Below are 25,599 nucleotides of genomic sequence, written 5' to 3' on the forward strand. Positions count from 1 at the left end.
ACTGCAGTACTTAGGGGTCGAACTCACAGAGACTCAAGATCGAACACAATAGATTATAGAGTTTTGTTATTACGCTAAACAAGTTAATTAAATTAATGAAAAAGCAATGCAAATATTTAAATGAAAGTGTTGTAAATTCAGAAAATCAAAAGAGTTAAGCCTAGGGAATTTCTCAGGAAATTATGAAATATTAAATCAGATAAATAATTTAGGTTCAGGCAATAAAGATCAGATCTAGAACTCTAAACTTTTGGTAAATTAACCAGTTCTCACTGCAAGTATTATCTAAATTTAAAACCAGAAAATCCAAATCTCTTTGTAAAATTCTAAGTTAAAAATCAGCTTTAAGAACAGGTATAGATAAGTTCACAGAATTATTAATTCAAATATCTTTGTAAGAAACAATTCTACTCATCAATGGTTTAATCAGAAAAACAATTATATTCTCATATCAATTTATTTCCCTAAGATAACAATTCTAGGTGATCAATCAAGAATTATTGTGAAGAACAACCAAGGATGAAGATCATATAAGATTAAGAACCCTAAAAATCTCAGATCTAATAAATCATAAAAACCCTATGAAAAACCTAAACCTAACAAGCAAATTACTCAGACATGTTAAATAAAGAACAAATCATCATTCTGAATAATATGCAATAGAGATTAAAGAGTAAAAGAGGGAGTTCAAGAAATCTTCTCTCTACAAAGAATTCAGATCTATCTCTCCCAAAAGCTCTCAATATCCTTTCTCTCAAAAACTGCTAGAAGATAACTTAAGGGTTTCTAAAACCCAAAAACAATATATATACATCCTAAAACACGTCCAGGGGCTTATGTTGCAATTGTAGAAGACTTTGGGCAAATTTGTAAAACTTCCAATTTCTTGTTCTCTCGTCGGGTAAATAGGAGTGTCGATCGATGCCCTTTCGTGTGGTGTCGATCGATGCTCTGTCTCTTATCCGACTCCAACTTGATTTCCTTAGGTAAAATGCTCTAAAATGATCCAAATTATTCCATATTGCTCCATCCGTGCCAAATTCCTAAATAACCTGTAAAGACTCAAAAACAACCTAGAAACAAATCAAAAGACTCAAAAAGCACACTTATATCATGGTTAAAAACCGTAAAAACCATGATATATCATTTTGTAATATTTTTAATATCTCCATCATCATTGCTTGTTTTTTTTTTGAATTACTAAGAGGTTCTGGACCTAGACCCGTACATCCCCTTAAGCCAGGAACCAGAGCATTTTATACTAAGAGGTTCGTAACGATTTATTTTCAAAAATATACATATCTTTTGGATTGATTGTAATTTGTAATTGATAAGTTTGTCGTCTTCCAAAGGGCATAAGCTTGAAACACTTCTATGCATGTTATGTTCTATCAAATTGTCCCCTATATATTGCCAAAACAAATTAACAAGATCGTCTATTTTCTTAAGTAAAATCTGATTCTTGGTAATATTAACTCTCAAAGATAATAAATTTTATTTGCCATGCAAGTATGCTTCTGGAAATTAGTTTTTTTTTTGTTGTGCAAACATTTTTGGAAATTAGTTATGGAAGAATAAACTAAAAAAAAAAAAAAGTGAAAGTAGGTAAGGAAAGAAAGAAAGAAAATAAATTAGTTATTTTCTGATTTAGGCTCTGTTTAGAAAAGGTTTGATTCGTTTCTTTGTCCCACATCAACAATGTGAGGGTTAAGTTTTGTTGTTTATATATCGCTAGAGATCATTGATGGTCACGACCTAACAATAGGCTCGTACATCTGTGTCCTAGGTTTCTGAGGAGACAGACCCTTTAACCTGGATGATGGCATGTAGCCAGTCCGACTTGAGTGTGATTGACGGCTGTGTCTCCTTCGGGATTCTCTGTGCTGTAGACGATTCGCCACCCGGTTAGGTCTTCCTTTCCTAGGTTGGTCGCACGGTTGTCTGACAGGTTTACTTTTTTGGTCTCTTTTTGTCCCTTAACTTATTGGATTAGAGAGTGTTGTCGATTGTTTTACTTTTGTCTAATTCTAGGGTTTGTTAAGACCTCTCAGAACATTCATGCGTCTGATTCTCATCAAAGGCATCAGCCTGGTCTGGTATAGCAATGGTTTTGTAAGGAAGAAACTTCAGGAACTAAAAAAAGGGATTATCCGCAACATTGTAAGAAACATAATATGTGATCAAGCCAGTCATCGCTGGCAAATGAAATCAAGAAACAAGAATGTTGAGATTTATTCAGATTGGTTGATGCTGTGAAGATTTTAGCGAGTCTTTGACCCATACTGCAAGTAAGGTTAAGACTCTTGCTTATGTAACTGGACCGACTTAATAGATTTGTTGTAATGGTTTAAGTGTATAATGTAAATAACCGGTTCACATTTGATCGATCCATAACCGGGTTTCCATTCGTACAAAACATTTAGTTAGATCCGTTCCATTAACCCGCTGCCTCGCCTCGCCTATGACCTTGCCGGCTTCCCCAAATTTTTGGGTTCACTCCTAAGGTGAACCCCGTTCACTTCTCTTTATTTTAACCAATGAGAATCTGACATGTCATAATACATTTAAGAATTTATTCATTCACCTCCTTATAAAATAAGACAACAAAATCTGTATATATTATTATAAAGATAAAAACTTAAACCGTTCTTTTATAAACTCAAACCGATATATAATTTCATTCAAATTGTAAAATCTAAACCCTAACCATCTCATTTGTAAACCCAAACCGATATATAATTTCATTCTAATTGTAAAATCTAAATCTTAACTATCTCATTTGTAAATCTAAACCGACATATAATTTTGTTTTAATTGTAAAATCTAAATCCTAACCACTTCATTTGTAAACTCAAACTGACATATAATTTCGTTTTAATTGTAAAATCTAAACCCTAATCACCTTATTTGTAAACCCAAAGCGATACATTATTTCATTTGTTTGGGCAAAAATAATAACTTCGTTTAGATACGGAAAACAAGAAATACAAGTTGAATAGTCATTTTATTGATCAGAGTCTCGAGCAGGGGTGGATTTACATTATAAAGAGGTGGGGCACGTGCCCTATACTCCTTTTTAAAGTTATGCTATTAACATCTCCTCATTAGAATCTTTAGCGTAGTTGGTAATCATATATATAAAAAGTAAGGTTTTGGTCTCTCCTTATTGGTTGATTTTCATTTAATACTTTCTATTTTTTTTTTGCTTTCTAATTGTTTAATTGTTTTAAATAATATTTAAGACCCAATTAACACAATACATTTAATTCATACATTAAAATAAAATAATAACTGAAAATAAAATAAATTATGCATTAATCATATTCCACCACTCAATTTTATTCAAACAAAATAAATAATATTTGTAACTCCAATAATTCTAAATAACTTCCATCAATTCTTATCACATAAATAAGCGTTGCCTCATTCTCTCATATTGGCATTTTTTATTTTCTCATTTTCACATTCTCTCATTCTCTTCCACTTCTCTCATTCTCTTCCACAATATCTCAAATAATTTTATGTTTTCAATTTCTTATTTTTGTTGTATGGGTTACAAAAAACCAAATGAAATATCATTGTAAATTTACTAAATTTTAATTTTAGAGACTACATGATATATATATTTTACATATATATATTTTACATTGTTTTTATATTTAAAGATTCATCTCAATTTGGATTATTATCTTATAAGTAATCATTCTTTCCTCCTCTCTCACCAATATAAAATTTTGTTATATCTAATATGTGTTGTAAGAATTTGATTCTATACTTTAATTTAGAAAGTATTATATATAATTAACATTGTTTTCAATTTTTATTTTTATTTATATAAAAATAAATTATTTATTTTATATTTCTTGCCTTTCTAATCTATTCATATTTATTTTAAAAATTTCCATAGCTAAATTTAAATTCACATATGTTGGTTTAACAAAAAATCAAGTTTATTTGAGAATCTATTTTAAAAGAGGTTTATCTTCATTATCTATTTTAGATTAGCATCTTATAAGTCATTATTCATACTCTTACAATATTCACCACACAATAAGGTCATGAAGTTGAAAAGATCCATCTCTAATTCTCTATTATGTACTCTGGTTATCTCACATAGAATGATTAATATAATTATCCATTTATAAAGTCTATTTTGTTTTGTGATCCAAGAGATAAATATGTAAAGATCAATATAATATTTATACTATTTAAGATTTGAGGTTTTTGAAAAAAAAAAAGAACTTAATTATAAAAAAAATATATTTTTTAAGCAAAATGAAAAAAATGATTCCAAAAAGAAATCATGTTTAACTGGAAGTGAAATATAAAAGATAATATAATTATTAAAATACCATTTAACTAAATCCTCTAAAGATGATGAAACCATTAGTATGAAATCTAGCACTATAAATTAAATTGATGAGTGAAAAAAAAACAAAAAAAAGGATTGAAGTTAATCTTGGGGTTTTAAAAAATCGTTAGATTGAAGTTCATTTTAAAAAACTAATTTAGTTTGTCACTTCAAAAGTAATATTTTCAATTTAGAATATTATGTGTGAGTGTTGAGTTTATATCAACAAAACAATCAAAAAGTGTAAGTTTAAATTTTGATTGAGCCACTTGATATTCCTTTTCTTTTAAGTCAAAAATAAATTAAAATATTTATTTATAATTAACCCACTTTTAAAAGGCATTTAACTCCATTTAACTCTACATTTAACTCAAATGTAACTCCTACCCAATAATTTTACATTCATTCCTCCAATTAATATATTTATCTTTCAAGAAAAAATGTTTTTGGTAAAATTTTAATATTTTTAATTATTTTAACTGCTTTAAACATTGAAATGAAGAATATTCTATATACAATAATTTTATACGTAGTTACTAAATTTTTTGATAAATTTATTTGATTCAATTTTACTATACTACAGTTTTATGTTTACAATGTCATTACTTTAAATCAATGTTTAACCTCTATAAAACATGATCATAAACATAGATTCTCTCATATTAGGAAAATGTTTAAATTTATATATTATTATTTATATTAATATAGCTAATCAATTTGTAATCATTTTTGTAGTATTGGTTAATTTTTTATTTATAGAAAATTTTATTTATTTTAAATTTTGTATAATAAATAACCATACCAAAAAAATGTTGATAGGAGTGTTATTTTGAGAAATTGCTATAAAGTTTTTTGAGATTCATACATTAATCTAATTTTTTTGAGATTATACATTAGTAAAACAGTATTTTAGTTTAAGAAAATTTAAGAAATATAATCAAAATCATTGTGCATATAACCACGCATTGCGTGGACTAATTACCTAGTTGTTCCCAATAATAGCACTAATCGATTCTCAATTAGCACTTATTATATATATTTTTGTTTTTCTTTTGGTCAGTTTTATATTTGTTGGAGGCTTTTGTTTACCTATGACATTTTCTTAAATAAAACTATATGCAATTATTTCTATTTTCACTTTATTCACATTTCTTTTATTACAAAGTAGACATATATCTTAATTTTTAAAAATATAAGTAATAAACTATTAAAAAAATATTATCTCTTTTGTAGTTAATTTTTTTTTTAGGTTTTAAATTTGTGTGATATGATAAGATAAATGATTTTAAATATATTACAAATATTTATATTTTATAATGAATTATAAGTTTGTAATTGTGTATTTCTTAATTAATAAATTAAGTATGTATCTTATTAAGCATAATCATAAACCAATATAAACAATACTTTCAAAAAGTTTGGCTCATTTTTTGCACTTCATAGTTCATACATTAGAATATATACAAAAATACAAAATATATACTTTAACATAAACAAAAAAATATATTTATTAACTATATTATTTATTTATTTATTTATTTTTTTTTTTTTTGTCAACAAAAGATCAGCTCAAATGAGCCAATTGGTAGGAAAATCGTTTACAAACAAAACTTGGTGCGGAGATGTACGCGCTTGACGTGCCAAAGAATCCGCCCTTACATTAGCATTTCTAGATATTAAAGATAAAGAGAAAGAAGAAAATTCTTCCCTATCAGTCTTGATGTCGTCAAGATACGCCGAGAACGCTGGCCAGTCGGAAGGGGAAGACACCATCTTCACCAAGTCTGAGCAGTCAGTATAGAAAGCCACGTCTCTGAAGTCATGGCCGATCATGCAGCGCATCGCCCAAAGGAAAGCTTCCACTTCAGCATGTAATGGAGATAGACTCAGCCGGAAATTCTTTGCTCCCAAGAACGGCAACGCTGTCTGGGCCGAGGTACAACACCATCCAGCACCTGCGTACAAATCCCCTGCTTTCCAAGATCCATCAGTGAAGCATTGGTATCCCGAAAAAAACGAAGGGAGGGAAGCAGTAGCCACCCTAACTGGTATCCCCGAAATTACTGGAATAGTTGGCAGTGGAGCGTCCTCTTCCTGAGCCTGCTGCCACGCTGCAGCTTCTCCCTCTGCTACCTTTACAATATCCTCCGGCCGATCGACAATATTGTCAAAAACACGTGCATTCCTTGCTTTCCAAATAAACCACATAAGCCATGGGAAAGCCGCAACATGAGCCCCAGGGTTCTGTTTCCCTAAAAATGATCTACATTCGCATACACAGATTCTGTCGGGAAGGAAATTGGTCCCACCGGTACATGTGCTAGGGCCCAAACCTGGCGGGCCGGAGGACACAAAAAGATGGCATGATTAATAGTCTCCATGTCCGCACCACATCGTACACACCGTAAATCACAAGCAATACCGCGTCGTCCCAAATTTGCCGAAACCGAAATACAACCAGATAAAACCTGCCACATAAAATGTTGAATCTTGGGTGGGCAACGGGCCCTCCACACACTAGCGAGTAGAGGGGTAATGTCCGGCCCTGAACCAGTGGCTGCAAAAGTCCGAACCACACCATGACGTGCAGTGTGATAGCCTGATTTGACTGTGTACTTTCCTGTTTTTGTGAAATGCCAACCGAAAGGATCATCCTTTTGGTTACCACCCAATGGTATAGCCCTTATCAATGCAACATCAAGTGGATCAAAATGCTCATTAAGCATATCCATACGCCAAGTATTAGTTTGTCTATCAATTAAATGATTCATTTGAAGATAAGGATCCTTGAACGGACCCTTACTGACAGCTGGTCTCGGGAATTGAGCTCGTACCCAAGGATCAGACCATATAGAAATGGTGTCTCTAGAGCCAACCCGTTTAATAAGCCCTTTATTTACCAGAGAGCGAGCAGAACATATACTCCTCCATCCATAGGAGGGAGAGTATGACCTTATCGGATCCAAAGGATTCGTATTCCGATAATACCGACTTTTAAAAACCCTAGCAAACAGCGATTCTGGAGCGTCTATGAGACGCCATAACTGCTTAGCCAGTAATGCCGAATTAAAGTCATCCACATTCCTGAAACCTAGACCACCCAACTGTTTGCTTACACATAATTTCTCCCAGGCAAGCCAATGCATTCCCCCTGACTGACCATTAGTACTCCACCAAAAATTTGCCACCGCACTGGTAAGCTTGGATGTAATTGTCTTTGGTAAACGAAAACACGACATCACAACGTTGGAACAGCAGTAGCAACAGATTTTATCATCACTTCCCTTCCCCCTTTGGACAGCAAATTTGCCGTCCAACCATTTGTCCGACTCTGAATCCGTTCCCGAGCAAAAGAGAAAACCTTTGTCTTTGCCCCACCCAAACTTTCGGGTAACCCTAGGTATGACCCCATGCCACCCAAAGTCATGATCCCGAGGACACCCTGGAGCTCGGTTTTTGTCTGATCATCAATCTTGTGCCCGAATTGGACATAAGATTTTGAAAAATTAATTTGTTGACCCGAAACTGACTCATACTTTTTCAGAATATCTAAAATAACCTGACATTGTCCTCTGTCCGCCTTACAGAAGAAAAGACTATCATCGGCAAATAACAAATGCGTAATGGGCGGGCATTTGTTTGCCACTTTTATCCCTGTAATAAGTTTATCCCTCTCTGCTTTCCGTATATTAGCAATTAAAACTTCTGTGCATAAGATAAACAAATAAGGGGAGAGGGGATCCCCCTGGCGCAACCCTCTCTCTGGAACTATCAAACCATTTGGCTGGCCATTAATAAGAACCCGGTACTCTACCGAAGTGATACAAACCATTATCCATGAAACCCATGACTCTGCAAAACCCATCTTCTGTAGCAAAGCTGCCACAAAATCCCACTCAACCCTATCATATGCCTTACTCATGTCTGTTTTGATGGCCATAAATTTCCCTTTACAAGACGGGTTTGTGCGTAAGCCGTGAAACATCTCTTGAGCAATAAGGATATTATCGAAAATCAGCCGACCTGGGATGAAAGCCGATTGAGTCTCATATATAAGACCAGGTAAAACCCCTTTTAGTCGCTGGCATAAAACCTTAGAAATGATCTTATAGCCAACATTACACAGACTAATCGGACGTAATTCTGCCATTCGAGTTGGCTTGGCCACCTTCGGGATAAGACAAATATGAGTTCGATTTAAACCCTTGTCAAAAACTCCTTCCACCAGAAATCTATTAACCAAATCTACAAGATCCGCCTTGACTATACCCCATGCTTTTTGAAAAAATAGAGCTGTCATTCCATCTGAGCCAGGTGCTTTATCCGGATGCATCATAAATAAAGCAGACTTGACCTCAGCCTCCGTTGCGGGTCTTGTCAACCGCTCATTATCCTCAGTTGTAATCACCGTCTGGACCTCCCGTAGGACCTCCTCAAAATTGGTCGGGTTTGTTGAAGTAAACAAATCCTCAAAATATGATACCGCCGTATTACAAATATCCACATCCTCAGTTGACCAGATGTCATCCTTATTAAATAAACCAGTAATCCGATTACAAGCCCGTCTCTGCTTTGTTAAAGCATGAAAATACTTTGAATTTTTATCCCCTAATCGCATCCATTTACTCCGACTCTTTTGATACCAGTAAATCTCTTCATCCCCATAAGCCTGACGTAAACGACTCTGTAAATCCGAAATTGTAGCAGGAGGAATTGAATCATCCGCTAGAGCCACCTCCAACTGTCTCTTTAAATCTTCAATGGTTTCCCGACCGTATGGGACTTGTGATTTACGCCACTGAGAAATTGCCTTTCGACAATTCACAATTTTATGGGTGAAAGTATTTGAAACCTGATCCAAACCCCCGTCCCACCCTGATGCGATCGCATCCATCAGCCCCGTCTTACCAATCCAGCGGCGGTCAAACATAAAACTCCTGTTCCCCCTAGGCCTTTTAGCCCCAATATTAACCACAAGAGGCTTATGATCAGAGGCTATCATTGGTAAATACTCCGTCACCGTGTCTGAAAACAATTCATGCCAATCCTCATTCCCTAAAGCCCTGTCCAGCCGACATCGAATAGGTTTTTTATCCCGCCAACCCCTCCAAGACAAACAATCACCAATAAAAGGAAAATCCAAAAAACCACAATCCCGAATCATCCCGTTAAAAGCGAGAAAAAAGGAAGGATGACGTAACTTCCCCCCCCCCCCCCCTTTTTTCATGGTTGCCTGTCAGCTCGTTAAAATCCCCAACCAAAAACCAAGGGGTGGACCGGGTAGTACTTATTCTTAAAATACGTTCCCACACCAGATCCCGTTTATTGGGGACGGGATCTCCATAAACGAAAGTTAAATGAATTATCCGCCCTTTGAAAACCGCTTCAATGTCGATTAACCTGTTTGACTCAAATAAAACCGAGACCTGAAAATCATTCTGATTATAAAACAGAGCCATACCACCACTACAGCCAATAGGATCTATTGTTTTTAAATTCTTATACCCAAAATGACCAACAAACTTTTCTAGAATAGGTGATGGTTGTTTAGTTTCCATGAGGAACAAAAAATCCGGTCGATGTTTAGACCATAAATCCCGAAGATTACCAATTGTGGCCTTATTACCTAGGCCTTGACAATTCCAACTCACAATATTCATAAAATTAAAATGAAAAAAAAGGAGTTAAAAACTCCAAATACATCTCCCCCTGCCCTTGAGGAAATAGTAAAAAGAAACCACACACTAACTGTTTCCACAAGGCCCATGCTTATAAGGCCTCCGACATAAATTTTAGTATAACCGAAAAAAGCATAAGGCATATATATTATATAACCAAAGGGAAAAAACATTAAAACAGGCCTCCAAAAAAACCGTAGATGGCCAAGGCCCAAAAAGGCAAAATAGTCCATCCCCGAAGAGGACATCTGACAAACGAAACTCCAAGTTATTAAAAATTGGGTCATGCGAAAATTATAAAAAACCATTAACCGCTGTGGAAAACACAGCAGGCCCAATAAAAGCCCGAGACTGAAATCCCGCATACATCCCGTAACCGAGAACTGAACCGCATACATCCCGTAACTATATTATTTATGTGCCTCATACTAAATATTGTCTTGGATCCGCCACTGACCGAGTTTGAATACTTGAAAACAAAAACAAAAAAATAGAGCCATGAGACGAGAGAGACAGAGGTCTTCAATGGAGGCGAATAGGTTTTCTGGATAATCCTTTGGGTTTCTGCAGATCTCTTTCCTTTCCTTCTTCTTCTCGGCAGTAATCATCGTACGCATCATCACATCTTTCTCCTCCTTCTCTCTTCCTTCTCCCTCTTGGCCTTCTCTTCCTTCTTCACCTTCCTGTGAAACTCAGGATCAAAGATGATCCAAGTGTAGTTCTCCACGTACTGAATCAAAAGAGTCTCGTCCACCTTGTTCTCGGCGTTGATCCAAACCACGGAAGTAGAACGTGCCAAAAACGATTCATGATTTTGGAAGCCTTCTCAACCGTTATCTCACCGCAAGAGCTCATCCTTGCCTCAAAATCGATGAGGAATCTACAAAACAGACCGAATGTTCAAGTTAAAAAAAAAAAGTTAAAATCAAAAGTCAAAAAAAAAAAATCAAAAAAAAAAAGAGAAAGACGAACCTTGGTCGCAAGCTGTTGGACCTATGAAACCTACGTACCTAGACAAAGGCCAAAACTGTCAAATGAATGTAATGAGCTAATTGATAAAGTGAAGCTAATTTGGTTGGCACCACTAGTAATAGGCCGTAAAAGAGCTTTCGGGGTACAATTTACGAGTCTCTTTGTGCAGAGAAGAGGTTTCTTGTTATCCAGAGAAGATACAAGATCAATGTTTTGGTTCATTCTATTGTTGTATTTTCTGGCTAAGACAAATAAGTTAAAATTATACTTTGTGTTCCTGAGAGATTTCCTCACAGATTGGACTAGTACTGACTAGTTATAAGCAATAGCTTTTAGCATAAAAATTTATTGAATTGAGTTAATTAGTTTTCTTTCAACATAACTCTAATGTATAAAACTCAAAATCATTCCACAATGTTGTTGTATGATATCAACATTTCTTCCCTTGAGCCAGGTTCACTCGAATCTCCCGAGTAAATTAGTTTCATGAATCATAATTAATTGAATAAAATTGTTATAATACATATATCAAATAGATTTTCATTATTAATTTCCTATTTTTTGTAATACTTTTAATATGCTCATCATCATTGGTTTTAGCTTGATCATCCTTAAATTTAGCAATTGAACTCAAAGTTCTTATCGGTGGGACTTTGGTCTTGACAGTTTTTATAGATTCATTTAGCGCTGAACATTTTGATTGTCACAAGAGTTGAGCCTAGCGTAGTCAAGATAAAATGCAAATATTACTCCTGTGTACAAGTGGATTTAAAGCATTTTTTCAATTCTTTGTCATATACCATGCCACCACAGTTCCTTCTAGCATGTTCAGAGGCTCATGGGAACCATCTCCGTCCGTTTAGCAAGATTGAGGAAAACGCCTGATCTGACGAGTGATATTCAAACTCCTCTAGCTCTTTTGTTTCTAATATTTGCATCTCCATCATTATGAATAAAACATAGATATATATATAAAAGTAGTTATTCAATACATAACCATGTTCAAATATTGAATACAAATATTAAAAAGTGTCATGAGCTCTCTGGCGGTCACACATCAGCTTTTTCTCAAATGTGTTTCTCTATTAATATATAGAGGATGGTGACCACATCTGAAGAAAAGAACAAGAGAAATATCTTATTTTTTTCTCTTTGTTCCTAACTTTTGTTTATTGAACTTTCATTTGAATTTTGTTGAAATTCTAGATAGTTCTAATGGGTTTTTGAAGAAATTACTAATTACTCAGATCTTTTACAGTAGTTTTCTCTTATTATTGGAGAGATGATTTCTAAATCAGTATGGAATTGTAAATTCTTAAAATCAAAACATATGGATTTTGAAATAACATGTTTTATCTTTGGATTTGAATCCTTCTATTTTACACTTTCAAATCCATGCAAATCCATTTAAAACATAATGTGGATTTGAAAATCCAAAAACAAATCATTGAATGAATAACAATGGATTTTAACAAGTATTTGTAAATCATAGAACCAATAACACATAATTTTGATAAGTATTTTAAAATCAATGATTGAATAACACATGAATTTTGTTTGGATTTTCAAATCCATTAAAATCATAGAACCAATAACAAGTTAAACCATCGGAAAAACATACCCCCAAATGAACAAGAAACACATTTATGCCTCTAAAGTCTAAAAGTAAGAGTATGTAAACATTAACACACAGTGAATCCCTAAAGTATCTCTTGTCTATTAAATCAATTTAAATTATCAAAATAAGAGAAGGGATATCTGAAATTTATTTAATAAGTTAAGAAATTCTATTAGTAAAAACTGAGCATTTTTATTGGCTAAACAAACACAAACAAAAATAGTTCTCTGAAACTCTGAAGTGTTTGTTGAACACAACTAGTTCTGGACGGCTCGACGACAAGTACGGACGTTGTGGCCAAGGTAGTGGCATCTACTGCACCTACGAATCCTTATTCCCGCATAAGGGTTCTGCAATGCATAAGATATTCTTATTATATATATATATCAAATGAACACCACCAGCGTCATCTGGTGGTGCATGATATTTTTCTCCCAAATGAACTATAAATATAAATAGACAATAAGTATAACATTGAAAATATGAAGTGTGTGATGGGAGAAAGACATGACTTACAATCTTGTGGATGATTGGATAAGGACAAGTAACGCAGTTATGTCCAATCTCTTTGCACCTTGAACACACTTGCAACTTCTCTTCCTCGGCTGTTTCTCTGTTGAGCCAGACTTCGTTCTTCACGTAATCATGTGACTTGTAGATGTATTGAAAAAGTAATTTATTTATATACATGAATAAGTTCATCTACCAATGAGAAAGAAGGTTTAGTGCATATTTTTACGTACCTGATCCGCCATTTTACGGAAGTGTCTGTAGAATGATGTTTTCGAGTAAAACTTTTGTCTTGTTCTTACATTCAAATAGTACTGTAGATAAACGGAAACTCAAAAGGTAAGAGATTTTAGTTTGAAACCATAAATTTGACAAAGACGGCACAAAGAATCTAAAGTTAGATACTTCGATGTTTCTGTCAAAATAGTTTGAATGATAAATAAGAATCTAATAGCTAGTCATCAACACGAATCCAACTTAATTTAAAGCAACGTCATCTTGTATATGCCTTTGTTGGTATCTCTTCAATTAACTGTACTAACATCTCAAAGTATGATACATTAAGACTTAATTAAGAGCTTCACTTAACTCAGTACTAGCCATCAGGTATATGAGCCATGTCAGTATAATAATAAAAAACTCAAACCCCTTTAGCCTCAATAGAAGGGACGTTTTAACAGCAAAAGACCTCTAACTCTCTACTTCAAAGTTTAGCAAGTACATTAATATATATGGATTGCATCAATAAGTCCATGCAAAGGGTAACCAATGATGCACACGAATAATTAACTCAAAATCAGGATTCTCTCTATTCATTAGTTTAATGGTTTTTCTTAGTAGCAAATGGTCACAGAAGTCAATATATATAAATACGAAATCAAAATATATATTCAGCTTTGATTCTTCTAATTGAACTGAATAATAAATCTTACGAATTCCAAAATGTTACAAAACTCACAATATACATGTACATACTCATGCATCTTAGCATAAATCATACGTTTTAGCTTTGATTTTAGATCCGTAACCTTGTAGTCATTGTTCACATAAAAAAAATGATGCAATTCCACGTAGAGGTATTGTGTTACAAACACGTGATTGTGAGACTAGAGAACATTGTAAATCAAAATAACAAATCAAATCAAACATCAGAGGGCATAGATGCCATGACCGGATAAGTAAATGCATAAGAAAACATCACATGACAACATATATATATATAGTCGTAATAAATACAGAGGGAAGTGAGAAGATTATGTGCATACCGGATTGATAGCTCGACCGCTACTATTGACTTGGTGGTGAGTGACCCACAAGTCAGGCAAGATGATAGTTTTCTTAGCCTCTTTGTTTGCGGTGGATCTGGTACTCGTAGCCATATCTGTTGTAACGCTCAAACTAATTGAAAAATGTCGCCTAAGAAATTAACATCCTTTGGTTTGGACAAGATAAGAGTTTAACAAAAGTGTTGTCTCAATGAGGCTAGAAACTCCACGTGTTCTGCTCCGCATAGCGTTAAGATATGTTTTTGGCTACTTGGGTTTCGACGTTTCTTTTGTTGGGCTTCCTATTTGGAATGATTCCACAAGCAAACTTTGAACACATTTTCGTGTTTCCTTATAAAGAGAGCAATTGGATAGAGACTAAAATTCAAAACTAGGGTTTCTTTTTCTAATTCATGGATTGGGAAACAGCCGTTACAATTTCGAACACTGACCTCAAGATACGTCACCGTTTTGTCACAGCCAATCAAATACAGTTTTTTTTTTACCATATTTTGACATTGGAAAAAGTTTTGTTTTCGAAGATTAACATCTTTTAAGTACCAAAGAAAAAAAAACTAGTGTTAGGAAAACTCATCATTATTTACATGCATGGTGACAAGAGTCAATAGTCAATCTTCCTTGAGAGTATTTGGGGAAGGAGTCTTAGGAGACAAGGCAAGATCTCTGCACAACTCTTCATCAGGCTGCAAGCTTCCAGGTATTGCACCAAACGCTCTTCTTGAAGTTTAAAACCCAGACGCCAGGAAATGAATATATATATAGGCAGACAATATCATCGAAGACGACGCAAACACACTTCTTCTTCTTGTTCACGTCCTCCGTTTCTTAGAAGAGCTTCCCTACAACGTTTAAATATGATTAATAAAAACACCAGAATTCAAAAGATTAAAAATCACAACGTCGTCTGATGTTAAAAACTCAAAGCCCATCTGCTTGAAAACCAAATGCACGTCCAATGGAAAAAGATGACATGGGTCAGATCCAGGGCAAAACAAAACTAGAACTGAGTAAGGAAAACTACTTGTAGTAAGAGGTTGTTCGACTAAAAAATAGTTAAGACAGTGACAACGTATTGGCACAAAAGTCTGTCTAGTATAGCTTGGATGCTTAATTACCTCATGTGAAAGGTTTTGTGAATGGTTTGGACTAGAGAGATGCTTGGTGAAACTTTCAAAGCCTTGGCCACCAATATGATCGCATATTAAGCAACACCAGCTGGCAGATTCACCCGTTTTACTACACGTATCCTCTTCAAGAGCCCCTGAATATGGGAAAATTAAAGTGGGCAAGTAGCTAGTTCAGCAACAGGTTTGCTAGTTATTCCAACAACTAAAAATGTAAGAGAGGACAAACACACACCTGTTAGAAGAGAGCTTCCCCAGAGGACGGAGTCTTGTTTAGGGAAGAGTAGGAAAACGGCCGGAAAATGTTGTATCCACTCAAAGGTAGAGGGCAGCCTCTCGGATCACATATGCCCAAAATATTAGCAGGGGGTGGATTCTTAGAGATCCACTGAGACATAAGCAACCTGATGTCTGAGGTACCTGTTTCAGAAGAAACTAAAAGACTTGAGACTTTGTATTCATCATCCATTATACCGTAGGAATTAAGGCATAAAGTATGAGACGATAATAACCGTGGGGGGCATAATAAAGAGTGATTCCAGTGGAAGAGAGAGCTTGAAGGATGCCGTCATGGACGTTTGTTAATAAGCCAACGGCGTAGATGGTGGGAGGAGCAGAGTAGCCATGAGATTCCAACAACCGATTGATGCACGAACGGACCAGACGAGCATCAAAGCCAGGGGGAACCGGAAACAAATTGATGTCCCAAAAGACCGATGTTACAGCCTCAGACTCCTCCCGAGTAGCCTTCTACATAAAAGTGAAAAAAAGGAAAACTATTGGTAGGAGATTTTGAAGCAGACAAACACGTACGTACGGGTTCAAAATGTAGAAATGTCAAGGGTTATCAGCTAATGATACTAAAACTTGCCTCTGGTTGCCATCTGACCATGGTGGGAGGATTCTCATCCTCGTCCCTGAATCTCGGCAAGGGTATAAAATCCTCGACAGGCAGGTACTCCGTCCTCTATTTGAAAACAAAACCATATATATGCAACAAAACTAGTTACAAGTGAGAAAAGGGGGAAAACGAGTAGACAATGCATGGGGTTGTATTGTGACTCAAGAAATAGTTGTTACAAAGGAAAAAAAAAAGTATTGACTCAAGGATGCTTAATTACCGTAACTACATGTACTTGGGAAGAGAGATGACTGGTGAAAGTATCAAAGCCTTGGCCACGAAGATCTTTACCATCGCCACAAAGATCTTGGCATATTGAGCAGAACCAGATGGCAGATTGATCCGTTTGACTGCATTTATCCTCCTCAAGTGTCCCTGACACTGCGGGGACATAATAAAAGTAGAGAGCTATTACATGCAGCAACAGATATGCCTGGTTAATTATTTCAACAACAACTGTGAGAGTGGACAAATACACACACTCACCTGTCAGAATTAAGTTAATCCAGGTGATGGCGTCTTCTTGAGGAGAAGTAAATGAAAACGGCCTGAATAGGTTGTATCCACTTACAAGTGGTGAAGGGAAGGCATTGGGAAAGCATATGCCCAACATATTAGCTGGAGGTGAATTCTCATCCATCCACTCACCCATAAGTGACATGATAGCTGAGGAACCTGTTTCAGAAAGAAACTAAAGACTTGAAGAACTCTCTCTCTCTCTATATATATATATATATAAACAGAAGACACTAAAGAATTGGAACTCTCATATTCAATTCATCATCCGATCTTAGTTAGGAAGGTATGAGGATCGAGAGAATACTAACTGAAGGGGGAGTAATAAAGGATGATCCCAGAGGAAGAGAGAGCTCGAAGGATGTCAACATGGACGTCTGTTAGTATGCCAACGGCGTAGATGGTGACAGGACCAGAGTAGCCATGAGATTCCAAGAGCCCATTAATGCACGGACGGACCCGACGTGGATCAAAGCCAGGGGGAACCGGATACTCCTTGATGTCCCAATAGACCAATGTTACAGCATTAACCTCCTTCCCCGTAGCCTTCTTCATCATTCAATAAACCTAAAAAAATCAATATTGGGGAAGCAGATCAGATCGCTAAGAACGGAATATCAAAACAACAGATAGATACGTATCAAAACAACAGATAGACACGTATTTGTTTTACCAAAAAAAAAAAAAGATACGTATTTGGTATTTCAACCTGAGGCTGAGATACGCAGAGATGGTTGAATCTCGAAATCGCCTAGCATCATGGAACGAGCAGTTACAAGTTTGCACACTGCCCAGAAGATACGCGCGTCACCGTTTTATCATAGGCATAGCCAATCAAATCACAGTTTTGGAAAATGTTTTTCTTTTTTTTAAGGGTTACACTACTGCACAAAAAAAAAAAAAAAAAAAAAAAAAAAAAAAAAAACTAGTAGTGTCAGGCAAAACAAGGGTAAAATCAGTCATGTAGAGGGACGGTTAAACTTGATATTTTAGAAGATTTTAGAGTTTCTTAAAATCATTTCACTTAATGACTTTGAATATATTTTTAAAAAATCATATGTTATTTAACTTGAAATTTATGTAAAATCACTTAAATAATTTAATACATCAATCAATCATCTATAAAACTTACTTGAAATCTATGATTATTCAATACATCACAATTTTTTTTTTTAAATGCTACTTTGAATGATTCTAGGAGACTTGTTTTGTTTTTTAAGTTGTAAAGTAGGACTAATAAAATCATACCTTAAGGTAGAATTTTTGAAATATTTCTATATAAAAAACAAGCTGTCTAATAAGATGTTTGATCAACATGCTCCATTGCTTTTGTCTTCTGAAAGCTTGTCAAGATGTGAGGGGAAAACTGGAGTTGGCTGGACTTGATAGGGAAACTGTTAAGCTTTCTACGGAGAATTAGCACAATTATATGATTCCACATAAACTCCGTCAAAGAGGAATCATGTGTGAATTGGACAGCCTTAAGTATGTGAAATGGTTGAGAAAAACACTTATGTTGATCAAGGCTGTGGTGCGATGTGTGGATGAGATTCAGTTTACACTTGGTGATGTGAAGTTCCAAATCAAGCACAATTGGAAATGTAAGTTTTTACATCTAGTTTTAGAGTTGGATTGCAGTTTGGAGAGTGTTGCGTCTGCTGCTGTGGTTGTGAACCTGGTTGCTGCGATTGTGACTGTTGTTGCTGCGATTATGACTGTTGTTTCTGCTGCGGTGGAGGACAGAGCTCAAGACCAGAATCTTGATTCGATTTTTTATGCTACTAAGAAATATATACACATTGATACGTTCTTAAAGATGCAAACGTTGTTATATTTTTAAGAACACCAAAATATATATTTGAGGTGTAAAATATTTTAAAATCAGCCAAAGTTTAACAATAAAATCTGATAGAATCACATTTCATTTTCTTTTTTATAATATAAAATTCTACCAAATCTTTTAAATTATTAGTTGAAGATGGGATCCGCAGGTAGGATAAAAGGAAAAACAAAACACATAATGATTTACATGTTCACAAGAGTCAATGGTCAGTCTTCCTTAAGACTATTTGGGGAAGGAGTCATATGAGACAAGCCAAGATCTCTGCACAACTCTTCATCAGGCTGCAAGCTTACAGGTATTCAGTTCAATATTACACTTTTTAAACATCCAAATCCAAAATTTTAATAAAACTCTCAACTAAAATTCACAAGTATCTCGCTCATTTAATTGGATAGTTTGAATTTGATAGTCATTTACTTGGTTACTATTGAATTCATGGTTATTTTTTTGTTAAAATGTGTTCTCTAATTCTCTCTCTCCAACACATTAGTAAGTTGTGTTATTATATAGTTTTAGTAAAAAAAAAACAACCGAGTTTGAATACTTGAAAACAAAAACAAAAAAACAGAGCCATGAGAGGAGAGAGACATAGGTCTTCAATGGCGGCTAGGTTTTCTGGATGATCCCTTTAGGTTTCCGCGGATCTCTTTCCTTTCCTTATTCTTCTCATCAGTAATCATCGTACGCATCATCACAGCTTTTCTTTATCACTTTATTTAACAAATAACCATGAATTCGAATACACATTTTATGCACTTGAGTTCAAGATTACACTTTTTAAACATCCGAATCCAAAATTTTAATAAAACTCTCAACTAAAATTCACAAATATCTCGCTTATTTACTTGGATAGTTTAAATTTGATAGTCATTTACTTGGATATTTTTGAATGTATGGCTATTTTTTTTATTAAAATTGTAAAATAGTATATTTTATCTAGAGATCTGCTAACGACAATATGAAAATTTCTTTCCTTAAATGGTTTCTGATTTTACTTTCAAATTAGCAAAATTATTATTGTTTGTGTTTTCTTTGGATGAGGACGAATCTCTTTAGATGTTTTGATTCACTACTACCATAGATCTCATATTGGTTATGCGTGAAAACTAATTTATTATTATATGTGTTAATTAATGGTTTTTGATATGCGGAATGTATACGTTGAATCTTTGTAAGAGAGAGTGACAAGAATTGTAACCAAATTCTGAAACTCAAAACTTTAAAATGTTTTAAGAGAATAAAATTCGAAGAGGGTTGATTGCGGCAATTTCTGTAATTAGTATCCTAATTCGTAAGATTTACTAGATTGAGAGGGAACTAAATAAATATTGTAAACTAATGAATGAGCAAATTTAGCATCACATCTGTGTGAATACAATACGTAGATAAACTAATAAAATATATTAAAACTTACATTATAAATATACATAAACAATATACAAAATTATATATATAAAATAAAGTTCAACTCATGCTAGGACACAGATGGTACCTGATAAGTGTGATTATGTATAATGTCGATATCACTTCACATTTGATCATCAACCGACCAAATTTGGATATAATATTATTAATATCAATTAAATGGAGATTTAAGAGGAATTTAAAATTCAAAAATAATTTGTTAGAACAATATTGTCTCAAAACTATTTGTAGGCTTTGTGATATGCAACCCTTTCTGATCATGTGCATGTGATATTTCCAACCGCAACAGTCATATAAACCTATCAGGAAATTGAAAAACAAATTTTTCTCGTTGTTGAAAGTGATTCTACTTCTTGCAAAATGGACATGATCATGTTGACAAAAACGAATCTTCTTCTAGAAGAAACTGACATTCTCCTCACAAGTATCGCTCCGTTGAAACCCAATATAGGCCTTCCAGAGTGTTGATGTCCCTTTCGGTCACAATTAGTATGTTTAGTTCGGTCAAAGAGGGTCGAAGTTCTCTTCTATTATATTGATCTCGAAACACAAAAGACGGGCTACAACGCGACTTAAACGGGTTACAAAAGTAGACGAGGATAGTAGACGAACTGATATCTCGTCGATTCTCCGAGCTATGAGCTTAGAACCGTTGACTTTTGCTTGGACGAGCTAAGCTCTTGTACTTGTTGTACGAATTCTCTTGCTTTTCTCCGATCCCTTTTTCTAAAGGCCGTACGCCCGTATTTATAAGGAATCGTGTCGGTTCGTCTAGGAAAAATACCATAATACCCTTTTCTCTCGAAAGGGATATTTATGGGCTTTTTCCTGGGCCGGGCCCTTTTGTTGGGGTTGGATCTATCCCTAACAATAGTCCCCCCCCTCGCCTCTAGTTCGTAGTCTTTAGGCGAAGGACTGCGCGTGGGATGATACAGGGTTACTTTTCTGATTGGGCAAACGAAGAGTCGCGCGTGAAGGTGCGGTTTCCAACGTTGAGGGTTGAATCGTCGCGTTCGGTGCTTGAAGCGCGTGAAATCTGGAAGTTGTATCGTCATTGAGCGCGTGCTGCAATGATGACGTTTCTGGATTCTTCTTTCCTCCCCTATAAATATCACTTCCTCTCTAATCTTGTTATCTTCTTCTCGTGTTTTTGGTGCTCCCGTCGTTCAGGTATTTTCCCTTTCTTATATCTCGTCGTTATATTGCTTTTAGTGTGTCGTCGCTTTTTCATTATGAATTCTCCTCGATCCGCGTCATCCAATCCCTCTGCCGGAAGTCACCTTCGACGAGCGACGACTTCTGAATCTAGCGGCTCTACCAGATCTGTTCGCCGTCGAACTCGTTCTCTAAGATCCTCTGACTCGTCTTCGACGGATTCGGATGCGGCTCGATTTGAAGAGATAAAGCGTCGTCTTGCTCCTGGATCTGCAGTCCCTAGCTCCTCAGGGCTTCCTTTCAAGACTCCCTCCTTGATAGACGAGCCATTGAACGATGACCCGTCTTCTCCTAATTTGGACGACGTCCCTTTGCCAACCGTGAATCTCTTCAATCATATGCCGGCGATGTCGATAAAAATTGATGCGGCAGTTGACGCAGTTCGTATCGGGAAATTAAGAGTTGACGTGACAATTGTTGCGGATTGTCCCAGGAAACTGAACATGAAGCCGAAGATTTTGATTCCGACCGCCTTTCAACGTCCCTGGGATGCATCTTCCGGCTTTATTTGTATTTCAGAGAAATACTTCACCGAGTGTAGACTCACCTTTCCTCTTCCGTCTTTTTTGATGACGTATTTTGCTCGTCGAAAGGCGGCTGTTTCCCAATTTGCCCCGGCGACCTTTCGAAATGCTGTCGGTCTTTCGATCATGGCCGAGGATGCAAGGGTCAAGCTTACTTGTGATCACTTTGAAGAGTTGACGTGTCTGAATTCGTCGAGTTGGGAGAAGACTCCCGGGCTTTATTACGTAGCCTCGGGAAAGAAGACGACGCTCGTCGAGGGTGCCAAGGTTAAAACGTATAACTGGAAAGGCTCGTATTTCTTTTTGGAAGTTGCCGCGGGGGTTATGGAGGATCCGTCGATCCCTTGGTTTTCTGGGTGGAACCCTTCACCCGGTAGCCGACCCTTCTTGCTTAGTTATCTTCACTTGCTTCCTTTGGTTTTTCTTAACCCCCCCCCCCTTTTTTTTTTTTTAAATTTGCAGTTGTTATTCCGAGGTGTTTGCTTCCATACCCTTCTTCTTTCCGAGCCGAAATAGACGCGATTAAGCTCTGTTGCCCCTTCGTTTGGCCGGGAACCGAGGGTAGAAAAGATCGTCCACGGAAGTTAACATCCAGCCGAAGACCAAGAGGTACTATTATTATTATTTTTATTATTATTTTTTTTTTTTTTTGGTAGTCCGTGTATATGCATACATATATACGTTGCGAGCTTTGTTTTGATATTGTCCCCATCTTATTATTTTTTCTTTTTTTTCTAGCTAAGACTATGGGGAAACTGAACTTGAGCGTCCCTAATGCATCCGCTCGCTATCACCAAGCTCCAGAGCCGCCGTCTCGGTCGGCTCCCCGTCAGGATGTTCGTCGAGGTTCCGATCCCCCTGCTGCAGGGTCATCCAAAAAGGTCCCCCCTTCCCCTCGTCGAGCTGTGGATGATCCTTCACGGATGCATCAAAGGTCTCCCCCGCCTAACCGCCACACCGGCCCTGAAGAGACGCTTCCAAGGAGGAAGATGGATGGAACTCCTGGTCGCATTGCCGACCCTCCAAAAAGGTCGCAGAAAAGGAAGGATGGCCTTGAACAAGAGCCGTCTGTCCCACTGAAGAAGTCAAAGCCGGTCGACTTCAGCTGGGATTTTGCTCATTCATCTGGAGCTCGTCCCTTTCCAGATGACTCGCAGTCTTGTGCCGAGTTGTTTCGGAAGATCCATTTTGGCGAAGGTCGTCTCCCTTCTGTTGAAAGGATGAAAGAGGCCGACGCTGTCACCGAAGTTGCTCAAGCATCTTTTGAGGTTCGTCGGTTAAATCAATTCGCTTCGCAGATCTTCCTTGAATGTATTTTAATCTCTTTTTTTTTTAACAGTTTATCGCGCGTATTAATCGTATGGCCACCCGCTATGAACGTCGTGTTCGAGACATGGAACGTTCGGGGGCGTCAAATGAGAGGATTGAGCGCCTCGAGGCTCAATTAGGGGAGGCAGTTCGGTCCAACCAGAGGCTTAGCGACCTTGTAGCCAAGCTCGAACATCACCGGAGTGGGCTTATCAAAGAGCGGGATTCTCTCTCGACGAAGCTTAAGGAGTCCGAAGCTTCCTGCAATGGTCTGAAGCTCACCCTTAGCTCGGAGACAAGAAGGCTCAGGGATCGGCGTGATGAATATGGGCACCATGAGCGAATCAATGCCTTTCACGAGGTGGCCAGTCGCGTGCAGAGGCTCCTATCGAAGCACAAAAGCCACGCCGAAGCGGTTGAAGCGTCGCGGGAGAAATTCCTCGAATACAACCAAGCTGTTGGGAACGTTCAAATGCTTGAAACTCGCCGAGGGTCGAATTTCCTTGCTTGATGAGGAGCTTAAGGGCCAGGTTGTGGCCGTGATGAATCAGCTGAAGGGCGAGGTTGGAGAGTTTGATCTGCCAGATATCTCCGAGGCTGATTTTGACTTGTCTCAGATTTTTGCCGGGCCTCTCCCCCCAATTCCGACTTGGATCGCTTCCCCAATCAGCGGGAATACGGAGGGTCATACTGATGAGGGTGGGGATGAAAGGTCGGAGAGTGGGGAGATCGGGGGTGAAGAACTGGACGAGCAGGAGCAGGTTGACGATCGCCCTTCAGACGGAGTTGAGGCGCAAGTCACCGACCAACCTTCTAATGGAGTCGAGGAGCAGGTTCCGGACTGTTCTGCCGAAGGGTTACCTCGTCCTTCCACTCCTGGGCGCGAGTCTCCAGTTGCTGGCCTAGTCTCGTGATCAGTGTTGTCGCCGTGTTGAGGGGTTGGCTCCCTCGTACTATCTTTCTTTTGCCGTGTATAGGGGTCGGCTCCCTTGAAAACTTTATTCGTCCTTTTGGGGGCATTAATTGAGGGTCTCATTTAATGCTTTAATTTTCGAAGCGTTGCTTATTGGATTCATTGAATGCCTTTTCCGTTTTGGGAACTTGCGCCTGTTAGGACTTGTGCTCCCCGTCCTATAAATAGCCTTTGTGTTTCCCTTCAATCCTGTCTTGGTGAGTTTGTTGTTTTTGTAGGAAGAAGAGAGTTGCTCTGATGCCGGTGACGACAAGATCGGCGTGGTTGCGCAGGGCGCGGGAACAGCTCGGCGTTAGATCCGACGAGGTGATTCAATCAGAACTTAACTATTATAACGCTCGCATTCAGCGATTAAGGGCTTACGTCATTGCCACCCGTCGTTCGTTCGAACGTTACTACGACTTCTGTCGTGTTGACGGGGTTGTTGAATGTCTTGAACTGCTGATCGACGAAGGGTTTTTTTTCCCGAAGTGGCGATGGAATCGTTTGGTGGAAGAACGCACCCGGCACGAAGATTTATGTGCGGAAGTGGTAATTCCCGCACTTGAGCAGGGCGACCTTGATACCCTTGGTCGGAGGCCGTTTGAGGAACGAGAGGAGATCGAAGCCTGTCGTGATCGTATCGACGTGCTTCGCCGCTACGTGTTGCAGTTGGAGAGCACAAACCACTATTTTAGCGAAAGTAGTCGCGTCGAAGGAATTTGTGCGTACCTCGAGGACATGGTTGGGCGAGGCATGGCTGTTCCGATGGATCTGCTGAAGGATGTGAAAGAATCATGCCGCTATTGGCAGACAACAGTTGGCGGGTTGGAATTTAACGAGCCTTCCAATGCCGATTTAGGAATTGAATGACTTGTTTTCCGTTGTTGTAGCTCTTTCCTCTCCTTTTATTTTTTGGTTTGTGCCGTAATGGGGTCGGCGCCCACATCAGACTTGCATCCTCCCCTTTAAATAAATCAAATTTCGTACTCCTGAGAGTTCTACTTTTTACTTGACTCCAATATTTTTTAAACGTCGCCTTTTTTTTTTTTTAAAAAGTGCGACTCGTGATGGTCGGCTTATCTCTTTTATGCGAGTTAGACTCGGCTTAATATAACCGGGGGCGACCGTTAATAGTCGGCTTATCCTTTAGTGCGAGTTGCGACTCGGCTTAATATAACCAGGGGCGACCGTTAACAGTCGGCTTACCCTTTTGTGCGAGTTGCGACTCGGCTTAGAATAATACGTCGGAACGTCGGGTCATTACCGGGCCAGGGTAATGACTAAAATAATTTGCAAACGATGATTCATTCTTTTGAAAAAGAAATTTCATATTATTGGCGGCTGTGTCCCGTAGAATGGGACTGCCTACGTAC

The 25,599-nt window shown here is 37.2% G+C and overlaps 2 protein-coding genes and 2 pseudogenes across 3 annotated transcripts; 2 read left to right on the forward strand and 2 right to left on the reverse strand.

Moving 5' to 3' along the window:
• Positions 1-1,750: 1,750 nt before the first annotated feature.
• On the forward strand, positions 1,751-1,951 carry LOC147948203 (small nucleolar RNA U3; annotated as a pseudogene).
• Positions 1,952-12,699: 10,748 nt separating this feature from the next.
• On the reverse strand, positions 12,700-14,584 carry LOC147948204 (uncharacterized). Its single transcript, XM_087480005.1, has 4 exons — positions 14,395-14,584; positions 13,363-13,443; positions 13,136-13,270; positions 12,700-12,969 (listed from the first exon to the last, which is right to left on the reverse strand). The coding sequence occupies exons 1-4, from the start codon at positions 14,506-14,508 to the stop codon at positions 12,877-12,879; spliced, it is 423 nt and encodes a 140-aa protein (XP_087336131.1). The 5' UTR covers positions 14,509-14,584; the 3' UTR covers positions 12,700-12,876.
• Positions 14,585-15,074: 490 nt separating this feature from the next.
• On the reverse strand, positions 15,075-17,536 carry LOC104716296 (uncharacterized; annotated as a pseudogene). The gene is made up of 8 exons (XR_756020.3): positions 17,268-17,536; positions 16,927-17,115; positions 16,661-16,821; positions 16,411-16,506; positions 16,052-16,289; positions 15,775-15,959; positions 15,531-15,682; positions 15,075-15,254 (listed from the first exon to the last, which is right to left on the reverse strand). The product of XR_756020.3 is annotated as an uncharacterized LOC104716296 (transcript).
• Positions 17,537-21,456: 3,920 nt separating this feature from the next.
• LOC147948205 (uncharacterized) lies at positions 21,457-23,782 on the forward strand. Its single transcript, XM_087465736.1, has 4 exons — positions 21,457-22,336; positions 22,426-22,572; positions 22,702-23,231; positions 23,303-23,782. Exons 1-4 carry the CDS (start codon positions 21,457-21,459, stop codon positions 23,780-23,782), a joined length of 2,037 nt encoding a protein of 678 aa, XP_087321862.1.
• The last annotated feature ends 1,817 nt before the right edge of the window (positions 23,783-25,599 follow it).

The sequence above is a fragment of the Camelina sativa genome, chromosome 2 (assembly GCF_030686135.1).
Source record: "Camelina sativa cultivar CO46 ecotype springtype chromosome 2, ASM3068613v1".
Lineage (NCBI taxonomy): Eukaryota > Viridiplantae > Streptophyta > Magnoliopsida > Brassicales > Brassicaceae > Camelina > Camelina sativa.